The 12,204-nt window shown below is 43.0% G+C and overlaps 1 protein-coding gene across 2 annotated transcripts; it reads left to right on the top strand.

Moving 5' to 3' along the window:
- The first annotated feature begins 16 nt into the window (after window positions 1–16).
- Window positions 17–11,334, top strand: LOC111221779 (bone morphogenetic protein 7-like). Of its 2 annotated transcripts, XM_022745332.1 has the most exons (8): window positions 17–97; window positions 2,253–2,580; window positions 6,915–7,104; window positions 10,023–10,171; window positions 10,478–10,684; window positions 10,798–10,871; window positions 10,986–11,096; window positions 11,185–11,334. In XM_022745332.1, the coding sequence occupies exons 2-8, from the start codon at window positions 2,274–2,276 to the stop codon at window positions 11,332–11,334; spliced, it is 1,188 nt and encodes a 395-aa protein (XP_022601053.1). In that variant the 5' UTR covers window positions 17–97; window positions 2,253–2,273. The 2 variants fall into 2 exon arrangements, with proteins under 2 accessions (XP_022601053.1, XP_022601052.1); XM_022745331.1 differs by lacking the exon at window positions 17–97 and having other exon boundaries at window positions 2,184–2,580.
- Window positions 11,335–12,204: the final 870 nt, after the last annotated feature.

Below are 12,204 nucleotides of genomic sequence, written 5' to 3'. Positions count from 1 at the left end.
CTGTTTCATGAAGTAACGCTTGGAGGCAGTGCATGACAAAAAGTGACTTAACTGTTCTGTGGAAAGCAGCGGGGGAGTGTGTGAAGCTGCATTCAGGGTAAGTACAGTCTCTCGTCTATTGCCATCTTATCCCAGCAGGCTACACTGAGAGAAAAATGTAGACGATTATCATGGGTCTCTTTGGACAAACCCACTGTCACCTCCATTAGTAGGCTACCGTATCTGTCTCCCACAAGTACCTCTCACTAGTGGAGCGCACATACAGTTCAATGTTTTTAGTATTACAGATGCATTAACAAGAGGCTAAGCAGCTACAGTTGGTTGAGATGATGGAGTTATTCTACTTTACATAGTTTTCAGATAAATACAGTGGACTGTAATATTTCCACCTGAAATGTAGAAGCAGAAGCAGTAGGCCTATACATAATGTATAAAGAAGAGGTATAAAGCAACATTAACTGCAAGACCTCAAAATTGTACTTAATTATTCATGTGCTTATGTACTTTCCAACACCCATAATAACATGCCTGTAGTCCTTTTTATAGCCTACTTAAATTTAGATTCTGCCTGCATGGACCAGCATGGACACATAATCTGATTGAAAAGGAGCTTGAATACAAAATAAAAATCGGGTTGATCAACAAGCTGTGTATATGATAAAAAGTTTTGGCGGAGGATTAATACCAATGTTTCACAGTTTAATAGTAAAACAGGCCCTAATGTATGGATAAAACAAACCAATTGCAGTGCTTCTTATTCATCTGTTGCATTACGTGCATTAAAATAATATGACACACAGTATGGTTGTAGCTCCAATACATTAAATTATAAGACTGTCAGTTGGGAGACATGTTGAGATGCATCCACCCTGCTTAAGAGTCCTTGAGCAAAGCTGAGTTTTACAGTCTTAAATAGTTACTGTTAAAGAGGGAGTAAGGTTTACAAATGTTAATGTTTGTAGTGGACAGGGAGGACTCTTGAGTTTATATGGGTTTCAAGGGATGAGTCATGTAAATTGACTTCTGCTGAGAAAAACATTTTTTCTGGTGCAACTGTAGCTTTGAATTACCTTTTTGTTGGTTAATTTTAGTTTGAATGAATCTGTTTATCCAGTGGTTCCCTTTATACAAAGAGAGGAGTTGAAAATAGAAGCTGAGAAACAGAAAAGCACACTAGTAAAAGGCCATTTCAGTTTGGTGGCTATGACACATTAACCTCTTCCCTTGATTTTTGTGTGCTGATCCAGTCACCGCTGTCCTCAAACAAGCAGATGTATCTGTACTTGTGTGATCCTTCCTTTGTCATTCATCGCCCGCCCTCCACCCCCATTACCTCTCTATTACAGCAGCCGCAGTGGAGTACCTTATCCATTGTTGTAGTAATTCATAGGGGCCGCTGGCATGTCCCTTCATGTACCTGGGCTCCTACTGCTGATCACTCCCTTCAACAATTAGGGTGGGCTTGACTTTATTGTTTGAGTTCAAAGGTGTCTGTGTTGAAGAAGGGATTAGTGGATTTCCGCTCTTTACCTTCAGACTGATCATTTAGTGTTGAAGTATCTCCATGTGCACAGTGTGGAGGCACAGTGCCAATAAAATTAAACTGCAGGTCTGTTATAAGCAAAATACCATGCGATGTGAAAATAAGTACACATGACCTTTGATGGTAGGACTGAGGAACTGTGGTCACAACAGAGAGAAGCTGGCTGCCAGACTTACAGAGGAGACAGATTTCCAGAGAAAAGATTTGCTTACCTAATTAATCCCACTCTCATCAATGGCCAAAGAGCCCTTTAAAAAACAATGGATGGAGTGATGGGAGACCCCACCCTTCCTATTAATGCACTTCATGAAAGGACACTGATCCATTCTCGCTCTACTTTTCATTGCCTCACTCCCACACGCTGCCCCAGTCTCCCCAGTCTTGGTTTATCCCATTCTGGACCCTTCCTGCCCCTCCCCTGACACAGCCTCAATAAAATCCATTCCCAAGTTGCCATCTAGAAGAGCGCAGGGCAGTATGAGACAGTGCGCAACGGCAGAGGATGAGGGAGTGATATTCCGAGTTGATAGAGGGTAGTGTGTTTTACTTCCCCACATGAAGGAGGACTCTTTAACAAAAGAACCACATCTCCAGTCTTATCTTTCGATTTGTTGGAGGCGCGCGTAAAATTTGGGCAAAAATGGTGACAAGCGCCTTGCCGACAATAATGACCCTCTTGTCCTGGTGTTACTGCGTGTTGTCCACGCAGGTCGCCTTCTCCAACTTTTCCATGGACAACGAGGTGCGCTCCAGCTTCATCCAGCGGCGGCTGCGGAGCCAGGAGCGCAGGGACATGCAGCGGGAGATTCTCTCCATCCTGGGGCTACCGCAACGTCCGCGGCCGCACTTCCACACCAAACACAACGCTGCCCCGATGTTCATGCTGGACCTGTACAACACTATCTCCACGGACACAGGGCCACAGGGATATTCTTATTACAAGCCCGTTTTACCGACCCAGGCCTCCCCCATGGTGACCCCTCAAGACAGCCGCTTCCTAGATGACGCAGATATGGTGATGAGCTTTGTCAACCTCGGTAAGTTAACTTGACTTTTGGAGGTCATTTCAATTTTTTTTTAAATCCTGTGTCTAACTTGCATTAGATAACATAGACACACTGTGTGTGTAGTGGCTCGGAAGCATTATAAAATTTGAATTTATGACTTTTTATTACAACTCCTCTATAAGGACATATAAGGACTCTGTGATACTATGGGTGTCAAAATCAGAATCTGCTCCTCCATTATCACCAGTGGCCACAAATTGATACCACAGGGACTGGTTCATAGAAATTTGTAACATTTAAAAAGTTATTTTGTAGTTATAATAGATTTCTTGACAAACTGCAAAACAACAAACAAAGTTCATTATATGTTGTTGTACAGGGGCAGTTTTATCTTTGTTATCTGACTCAATCACTTAAAGAATCATGGGTTTAAATGCTTTGTACTTTGTTGCAGTGTAGTGCCTGTGTGGTACTTGACAACAGAGTGCATTGATTAAGTGTGTGTGTCATTGCGAAAGACTCCGTGTCTCTGACATTGTGGCTTTTAGGTCACTTTCTTTACTTGAAATCAAGCATTATGCATTCCGAGCTGTAAATGTTATGACAACATGCCTGTATCCGATTTCACCAGAATCCCTTCAAAGCTCTGGGGGGCAGGCTTTAGCATGGCTTTGTTTCGCATGACTAGGAATTGAACAGGCATTTCTAAACCCCTGGGGAGTGGGAGACAAGTTGAGTGAGATCAAGATACAAACTGCATCTAAACTCATGTTATTGCTGCAGTAATCTCTGTTATCGCAGGTGTGCACGCATTCCTGCATCTACGTCTGTTTGTGTGTTTGTTTGGAGGGTGTAAATCACAGGGGTCACAGGTGAGAGTCTGGGCTCACTCAGACATTATTGAATTTATAAAAGGCAACTCCTGCCTTTGTTTCCCTTGGAGATCCTACCGCAGCTCTGATATCACTATGGTGAAACAAGCAGATGGCACGGTGCCTGTGGCTCTTATCCGGATGTGGTTACATCCAAGACCAACCCCTGCCTCCTTTACAGACCTCTGCTGCCTCAGGGCTTGGATGAGGGTTACAGGTCAGCATGAGGAGAGGAAGTTTGTTCAGATACGTCTCCAAGAAACCTTTAACCATCTGTTTGTTTGCCATTGAGATTGAACTGAAGCCTTTAAATGAGGAGCCATTCAGAGTTATTTTTTCAATCAGCCTATAAACGTGCAGTTAATACTAAACATTTGGAAACTATAAAAAAATCTGAACTGCATCACATAAGATTTTATGTCCTTAGTCGTGAACTTCTAACTGACAGCGTTTCGCTAATGAGATCTGGAAACATTGTTTCTGAAAACCAATAACAGATTTATGTGGTTCCACATCTGAAGACTGATTATAAATAGGAAGGAGGAAAAAAAAAAGGACACAACGAGTGTGTATTATTTCTCTCTCAAGCCACCACGGCCTCCTGTGCTGATGATTGGCAGAGTTTTTAGTTCATGCTCTCACATTGTGCTGGAGTAGATCTATCTTGGTGGTCCCTGGATGATCGCTTCAAGACCCAACTGGATTGTTTCCTTTCCAAAGACCACAGCTTCCAGTGTGAGGGAGAGTTGCTGTAGTGCTCCCAGTGTACTCCAGGTATATAGTGCAGGTGGACAGTGGTTTAAGTTGCTTATTTGAAATAAATCAGCCGCATTTACGTCATCTTTAAATTAAATTAATTACGTTAGAAGTAAAGTTAAAAGGAAGTATTCAGCCCCTCTCTATCATTAGTTAGATAGTGTTTTTAGAGGTTGTGCAGTCATATTGTAACGTCTACACACACACTCTGTATATCACATCACTGTGCACATGCTCATACATGTACACGGCTGCATATGTTTACTGCTGTTGGAATGCCAAACCACAGGTTGTGCTCCAGAATCACAGGAAAAAGCATTAGTCTCATTGTCATGCAACATTACACAATGCAGCTGCTATTGCACTGCACATTTGTAGTTTCTATTGTACAGTTGTTTATACAGAAAGGGATTGAACGCACAGCTGAGGCCTGACCTTGCTGTCAGTCTTATCAGTCGTAGCTGTTCTGCAGCTCTCTCTCACTCTCTGCTCTGCTACTCCTCACGACGGCCTCCTTGTTTACCGCTGCTGAAGTCTTTGCCTGGAGATGGATACACATGCATTCAGTATGGGCTTTTTTTTGCATTGAACACAGCACACCTGCAGAGCATGGGAAAAGGCTTAATGACCAGAAATGTCACTGGCTTTCATTAAAAAAAAAAAAAAAGGAGTGCAAAATGCTCTCAAACAGTTGGAGGAATGACCGTTTCACCGAAGAACAGAGGGAGTATTGTGTTTTTGAGAGCGAGCAGGAAGAAATGTGTTTGTCCTGCTAAGCTGATCTGTAGGTAGCATAAGGAGATCATATGAAGAATTTATTTTGCCCCGCCAGAAAATCTCATTAACCTTCTCATTATTTGTACATCCGTCTGCAAAATAATTGCTTTCTTTTTTACTCCAGTTGTAATTGCACGGCCGCCGTTGATGGAATTCCTTTCACCCCTTTTCTCTGCATTCTGCAGCAGGTTTATGAAATGGTGCAAAATTTATTCATCAAAAGCCTTTTTGGTGGTTCTAATAATCTGCCACGCACCAGCTTAAAGGGTGTTAAATATGCACACGTTCAATGCCTACCAATGAATGGCCAGAATAATATTTACCACAAACTTGAATAAATTAAACATCATACACATGACAAATGAATAGACAAATGCACAATAATAATAAAAACTTAAAACAATTGTTATTGTTTCTGTGCAGACATCGTGATGCATCCTATAACCACCCACACCTGTTTGTAAAGAAAGCTCCCACTTACTATAAAACTGCAGTAGGTTAATGATAGCTCCATGGCTGTGTGGCCCTGCAGTGTCAGAAGAAAACTGAAGTGTTGAAATGCCTCCCAGAAGGAACTTTGCATATCTGAGGTCTGATCTTTGCAGCTAATGGTCTCTAACGTAAACACACCAAGTCCTTACAAGCAATTATTGCTTTCATAAAAACACCCCTCGTTCCCTCCCAGCATTTAATTGCGGTCAAACAAATGACTCGCAGGGTTCAGAATGCACCGCTCTTAACGACGAATGGCTTGTGTGTGTTATTGTGTCGTTAGAAGTGTTTTTAGAAGACTTTGAGTGTGTGTGTGTGTGTGTGTGTGTGTGTGTGTGTGTGTGTGTGTGTGTGTGTGAGTGCTTTTGAAAAAAAAAAGTTATGTTTCTAGTGTTGGGGTACTGTGTGTATGGGTGTCTGCACACTCAAACAATGGTGGACCGTCAGGAGGAAGGCAGGGTGATGTCATGATGATGTCAGGGTGTATGCCACTGGGCAGGATGTGTTTAAAGTGGCTAATCGCTGCTCTGCACACACCTTCACAGAGACCTCCTCTGCTCTTTCCAAGGACAAACACATTGACTAACACTGTAAAAACACGACACTGGAAAGCTTCAGGGAGCTTTGGGGTCTTTTTTGACCAGCGTTCTTCTGGAAAATCTGAGTGTTGAGAGCTTCAGCTGGATCAGGGCGGGGTGGAAACCCCACTGTGCCACCCGCTACTGCTGCTTCACCGTATCCTCTACAATCAGAATGAAATCACTGGACCGTAATACATGGCAAAATGATCAGGGACGTGTGGGTGGTACAGGCTCTGGTAGTTAAGTCGCACATGAATTGGTGTGGCTCTCTATACTTTACGTGAGTGTGTTTGTAAAAGCACACTGGCTGCTGTGGTTTTCCGGGCAGTGCCTTAACAGGCCTTTTCTTGTGGTCAGCACATGTGTGCAGTTTAAACAGGGAGCCAAACTCAGCCCTGAGTACGTTTTTACTCCCCCACATTGGCATGTATGGCAGACTCGACTTAAGTGATGTTTAGATCAATCACTTCCCTCACGGAGGCCGGATTTTTCCTGTTTCTAACGGTGCTTCAGAGATGTGGGCAGAGCGACACACATCAGAGAATCCTTTGACTCGGCGACAGTTTTGACAGATATTGCAGCCACTGACTGGTTTACCATCTGATTGTACTCAGCGGTTTGCTTTTTCCACACATGTACAAACTTTCCCTGTGAGACTCAGAGATATTATTTTACTGTGTGTGTGTGTGTGTGTGTGTGGGGAGAAAACAGTCAACCATTAATCATGCTTGTATCACAGTTAGGTAGAATACAGTTTGAGAATTTGATGAAAAGTAGGCCTCAATCAAACGTTGATTTACAGCCTCTGACCTCTGTGTCACTGTCAGAAAACCACCTGTTCTTCAGATCTGCTCTTTATATCCTCTTCTCTTTCCTCTCCTTGTAGTTGATCAGGATCAGGATCTTCTCTACCAGCAGCACCGAAGGGAATTTCGTTTTGACCTTTCACGTATTCCAGAGGGAGAGGCCGTCACCGCAGCAGAGTTCAGGATTTACACGGATTTCATCCAGGAACGCTACGAGAATGAGACATTCAGAGTCAGCGTCTACCAGGTCCTGCAGGAGCCTCCAAATAGGTATGGGTGTTTTATTTTCAGCTCTCAGTCGTTTTACCATCCCTCTGTTATTATTTCCCCCTTGATTTGCTTGATCTTGTTTCATATGTGTCACCTTGATCTAGTGTTTCTGGACATTTAGAGTCAAATTGGCCAAATTTTTGAAAACATATTTTCTCACTTATCTCTAATGGTATCTAGCAATGCGGATAGTTTTGGTTTTATTTGAGTAGATTGTGAGATACGACCCGAATATGATGGAGATGATTAAAACGTTGTATGTGGTGTTCACAGCCTTGAAAAATGACATTCAAAAAACCAGCAACATGACTTTCCAGAAGCAGTGTCCCCATTACTCTGGATAATTCACAGAGCAAACTGTCAGTGCTTTTTATTAGGACTATGTCTTTCATAGAAAATAGTTCTGCTGTTCACAGAGAGGTATGTGGCTTATCCTGCTTATAAGACACATCGCTGGTGAATTTTTAACCATGCGAGTGTTGTGACTGTGGATGGTTATGTCAGTCTGTTGGTAACAGTCCACTCCCTTGGTCCAGACTGAAATATCTCAACAATTATTGGCTCAAGTTTCCCCATAACACCACCATGAAGCTGACATTTTAATTTGTCCAAGACTTTGATTGGACAAATAAACAAATACTGATCCTGACCTAATGACATTCCCATCAGCCTCAGCTGTAATTTTTGTTGAGTGCTAACCAGCACATGTTAGCATGCTAACATGCTATATGAAGATGGTGAACATGATAAATATTATACCTACTTAACAGCAGCATGTTAGTGTGCTGATGTTTAGCTCAAAGCACCGTTGTGCCTACGTACAGCCTCACAGAGCTGCTAGCGTAGCATTAGCATCTCAGATATGTTTAAATGTAATTTTTCAGTCACTATAACCTTATGAAATTCTGTTTTTTTCCGTTATATTTGGTTGGTGGCAGAAACCTGAGCATTTGAAACCAGCTTAAAATGAAATAATTAAAACTCTCCTCGTGGCTGCATATCACTGTAGTTAAGTGAGAAGATGTGTTTTTGTAATTTAGGTGAAATGACCCTTTAAAGCATTTTTCAGATGATCTTCCAAGTCTTCATGTTAGCTGGATGTGTCATATGATTATCCACTTATGCTAGTGACATGGTAAGAGTAGCGCGGCTGTGTTTAAATAAACAGATTATGCCACTCTGTTTTTCTGTGAAAGCTGGTTGTTAAGCTGCTGTACGTGCACACAGATCTGTCGCGTCTGTCTACATTTCCCCACAGGTTATTTCTGCTGATGTTAGTGTCAGCACTGTGGCTGTTTACACAGACATTAGTGTCAGTGACAGAAACAGTGGTTCTCTCCAAAGCAAGTTTACCCTCACACAGTCACAACAGTGCAGTCCCCGGGAGACCTGCATTTATAATGCGTGGCTCCGACCACAAATAACACTCTCAAGCCTCAAGACGTCATTTCACTCTCTGTTACACAGGTGGTTATTCCCCCATGTTTCTGTCTGTAGGTCTGTTTTATCTGTCAGTCTGCCAGTTTCTGTATTACTCTCACCCTGTGTTCTTGTTTCAAAAACATCTGAAAATCTGAAACATGACAGATCCTCTGTTGAAGAATAGTTATACTTCCTCCTCTTCCTCATAAATCAAAGCTCCGCCATCCAGCCACATTATAGAGTCTCTGCACCACATCAACCAGCCTCAGCCTGACGGGGGACGTCAGTGAGCAGAAGGAATCAGCAGATTTAAGTCTTTCATCGTGACTGTGGGGCTTACGATGGTGTTAAGGGCAACCCCATTGTCATTCACAGAAACACAGAGGCCACTCCATTCAGACGAGCAGGCAGCAGGACTACAAGACAGACGTCTGCCTGAGAGCCTGTAAACAAAGCTATTGTTTGTGAAATCTGCCCTTTAGACGACACATCATAGTAGGATTCTTCTTCTTGGATGTTAAGAAAGTGCTCGTTTGTTAAAGGGGGAATACATGGTTCAGGCTGTTGCTCTTGAGGGAAATCCCTCTCAGTTTTAATTTACATCTGATGAACAATGATGAGATTGTAGCACCTTTTATATAGAACTGAACACATAAGTGGGCAAGTTAATATAAATGTAACTAAAATGATCATGTTTAACATTTGATTCCTTTGCAGTTAATGGCTGTCAGAAGTCTACAACAGAGATTTGAAAACATCTGGTATTTTCCGTGGCGATGCTCTAACCTGTACGGCAGCCATATTCAATTCTTCCTTGTTTTGGCTCCAGCCTGGTCTTTAGCAAATAAAACACACTCTGAGGTCAGGCGTCTGACTCCCAATGTTTGGCCATAAAACTTCTGTGTTGCCATTAATGTATTATTTTTCCTTCTGCTTTGTCTGAAAACTGGAGGAATGTGTATAAAATGGTTATGATTCCTGCACAGTTTTTCCAGTGTGGATGTAAATACCTTCAAACACAAGGCTGAAAGTTCTTTAATCTCAGAGTTGTTGTTTCACTTCAAATCAAATCTGCTGATGTATTCAGCCAAAACAACATAGAACAAGTTGTCCTAATCCTGTCTTTCTACACTGCAGATATTACAGGACCACACATGTAGTTTGGGATTCTTAGCCTATTACATGCTCATTTTATATAATTTGCATGACAGCTGCCTATTTTGCTAAGCAGATCACATGTCTTCAGATTGTTTTCATAACTTCCAGACAGACATTGGATTCCATTAATTTCACTAAGGACTGAATTCAGTGCACAGGAACTTGAAAACAAGAGATGCTGCATGCGGAGATGGTTGAAAATCTTGCTTTCAAGGAAACTTCAATGAATCTGAGATTTGAGTTTATACCAGAAAAGCACCTGTTTATGGGAGCACTTCATCAGATACCTTGAAATGTACATCTGCCTCAACAATAAAGGTATATTGTTCTCTTCCCAGTGAAGTGGAGCTGTTGCTGCTGGACCAGCGAGAGGTTTGGGCTGCAGAGGAGGGCTGGCTGGTTTTTGACCTGACCACCACCAGTAACCTCTGGCTGGTCAACCCCGAGCAGAACCTTGGACTGCACCTGGTCTTGGAGGACAGCCACGGTCAGTTGCTGCCATACAGTCACGGGTTGGGATACATTGAAGCCGCAACAGTCTAAAGACTACAGTCTTTGTCTAAAGTAATGATTTATGGTTTTGATGAATGCTCTTTGAATCCTGTGGTTAAAAGCGACACCACATATTGAGTAAATCTCTAGAGACTCCTTAAACTCTCCTAGAGTTTAAGTTACAGTTGTGGTTGTTGTGGTCGCATTAAGATGAACAAATGATTGTTCAGTAGAAACTCAGATGTGTGTTGTTGTCATATTCAGTGGTTTGTTGTTTTCTCTCCCCTGACTCCCCCTGTAGGACAGAGGAGGAATCCCCGACTGGCGGGGCTGGTGACGGGGAGTGGGCCCCAGGACAAACAGCCCTTCATGGTTGTCTTCTTCAAAGCCAGTGAGGTGCATTTCCGCAGCATCCGCTCTGCCCATGGCCACAAAGGTCGCCAGTCTAATCGCTCCAAACCTCAGAGGACTGTTCAGGATACACTAAAGGCAGTGGAGGCTGCAACAGGTGTCTGGACGCTTAAAGTCTCACCATCATAGAACAATAATGATTTTGACCTCTACGGCTATGATACATTTTACATGCTTTTAATACATTTGTGTCTACTCATTCACTTCCAGATAACCTTGGCATGTCTAAAGAGGGATGTAAAAAACATGAGCTCTATGTCAGTTTCAGAGATTTGGGATGGCAGGTACAAATCAGAATTTTCATTTTATTGAATTCTGATTTAATTTCGCCTAACTTCATTTCCTTTCCAGTGAAGTGACAGTTTATTGACCTTTGCCTGTGGTTTTATTCTGATCAGGACTGGATCATAGCACCAGAGGGGTACGCAGCATACTACTGTGAAGGGGAATGTGCTTTCCCTCTCAACTCCTACATGAATGCCACTAATCACGCTATTGTGCAAACTCTGGTAAGTCCCAAACAGACCCTAATGAATTGCACTTTCACTGCAACCTCCACTTTCTGTGAGGACTGATTTATGCCTCTTCTAACCACAGGTACACTTTATCAACCCGGAGACGGTGCCCAAGCCCTGCTGTGCCCCAACGCAGCTCCATGGCATCTCGGTGCTCTACTTCGACGACAGCTCCAACGTCATTCTCAAGAAGTACCGTAACATGGTGGTCAGGGCCTGCGGCTGTCACTGATCGCTTGCCCCCCCCCCCCCCTATGAGTTTTGCAAATCTGGAGGGAGGCTTAAAAAGGCAGAGGTGGAGGAAGCAGAGACAAGACGATTGACTGCCTGGTCACAAGGGAGCTCCTGCCACAGAATAAGTTTTATTCTGGGAGACTGTTTTTATGATCGGCAGCTGAGCCGCCCATGCAGTATTAACCACTACCGCAGCCCGATCACAACTATTGGTCACAGAGAAAGACCGAACAAAGGATTTCCTTTGTTTCCTTTTAGTGTGACGAGAAAAAGTGCACTAAAAGGGCTCAGTATGGAGTTACTTCAGAGGCTAAAACAAAACATGGATTTCTAAAGACGTAATGTAAAAAAGTTTCAACCATTTTCCCCATTTCCAGAGATCATATAATGTACTACACATAACTACAGTTCAATTCTCTTTTGACTTCAGGCACGAGAATATAAAATGTTGCCTGGGTAGAAATGTGCATTCGATAACGCCTTACACAGCCCATAAAACTTTAAATCTCCACCTTCCTGTTGAACCACTGCACCTTGTCTTTTGGAACAGCTGGATGAACTTCCTGATCAGAAAAAGTGTTCTGCAGCAAACCTCACTGGTGTTGAAGTGGTTGTTAGGAAGGCCAGTTGGACCAGGTCAGGTGTAAGACATCTGGCAGCTTGTGTGTGTGTGTGTGTGTGTGTGTGTGTGTGTGTGTGTGTGTGTGTGTGTGTGTGTGTGTGTGTGTGTGTGTGTGTGTGTGTGTGTGTGTGTGTGTGTGTGCGCGCGCACTGCTGCTGATGTGGACGAGCTCAGTGGAGAATGACAGCCAAGACTGTTAATAACAGTGTGTGGGATTGAAAGCTCTGGCTGTTGGACCTGGTTTCC

Source organism: Seriola dumerili, unplaced genomic scaffold, assembly GCF_002260705.1.
Source record: "Seriola dumerili isolate Sdu_G_001 unplaced genomic scaffold, Sdu_1.0 BDQW01000088.1, whole genome shotgun sequence".
Classification (NCBI taxonomy): domain Eukaryota; kingdom Metazoa; phylum Chordata; class Actinopteri; order Carangiformes; family Carangidae; genus Seriola; species Seriola dumerili.
This window is presented reverse-complemented; position numbering and strand designations above follow the sequence as displayed.

Bases quoted from the DNA above. Each gene is read 5' to 3' on its own strand.
- LOC111221779 (XM_022745331.1), top strand. From the start codon at position 2,184: ATGGTGACAAGCGCCTTGCCGACAATAATGACCCTCTTGTCCTGGTGT. The intron at 10,172-10,477 runs GTCAGTTGCTGC...CTCCCCCTGTAG, and splicing joins GGTCTTGGAGGACAGCCACG to GACAGAGGAGGAATCCCCGA. The intron at 10,872-10,985 runs GTACAAATCAGA...TATTCTGATCAG, and splicing joins TCAGAGATTTGGGATGGCAG to GACTGGATCATAGCACCAGA.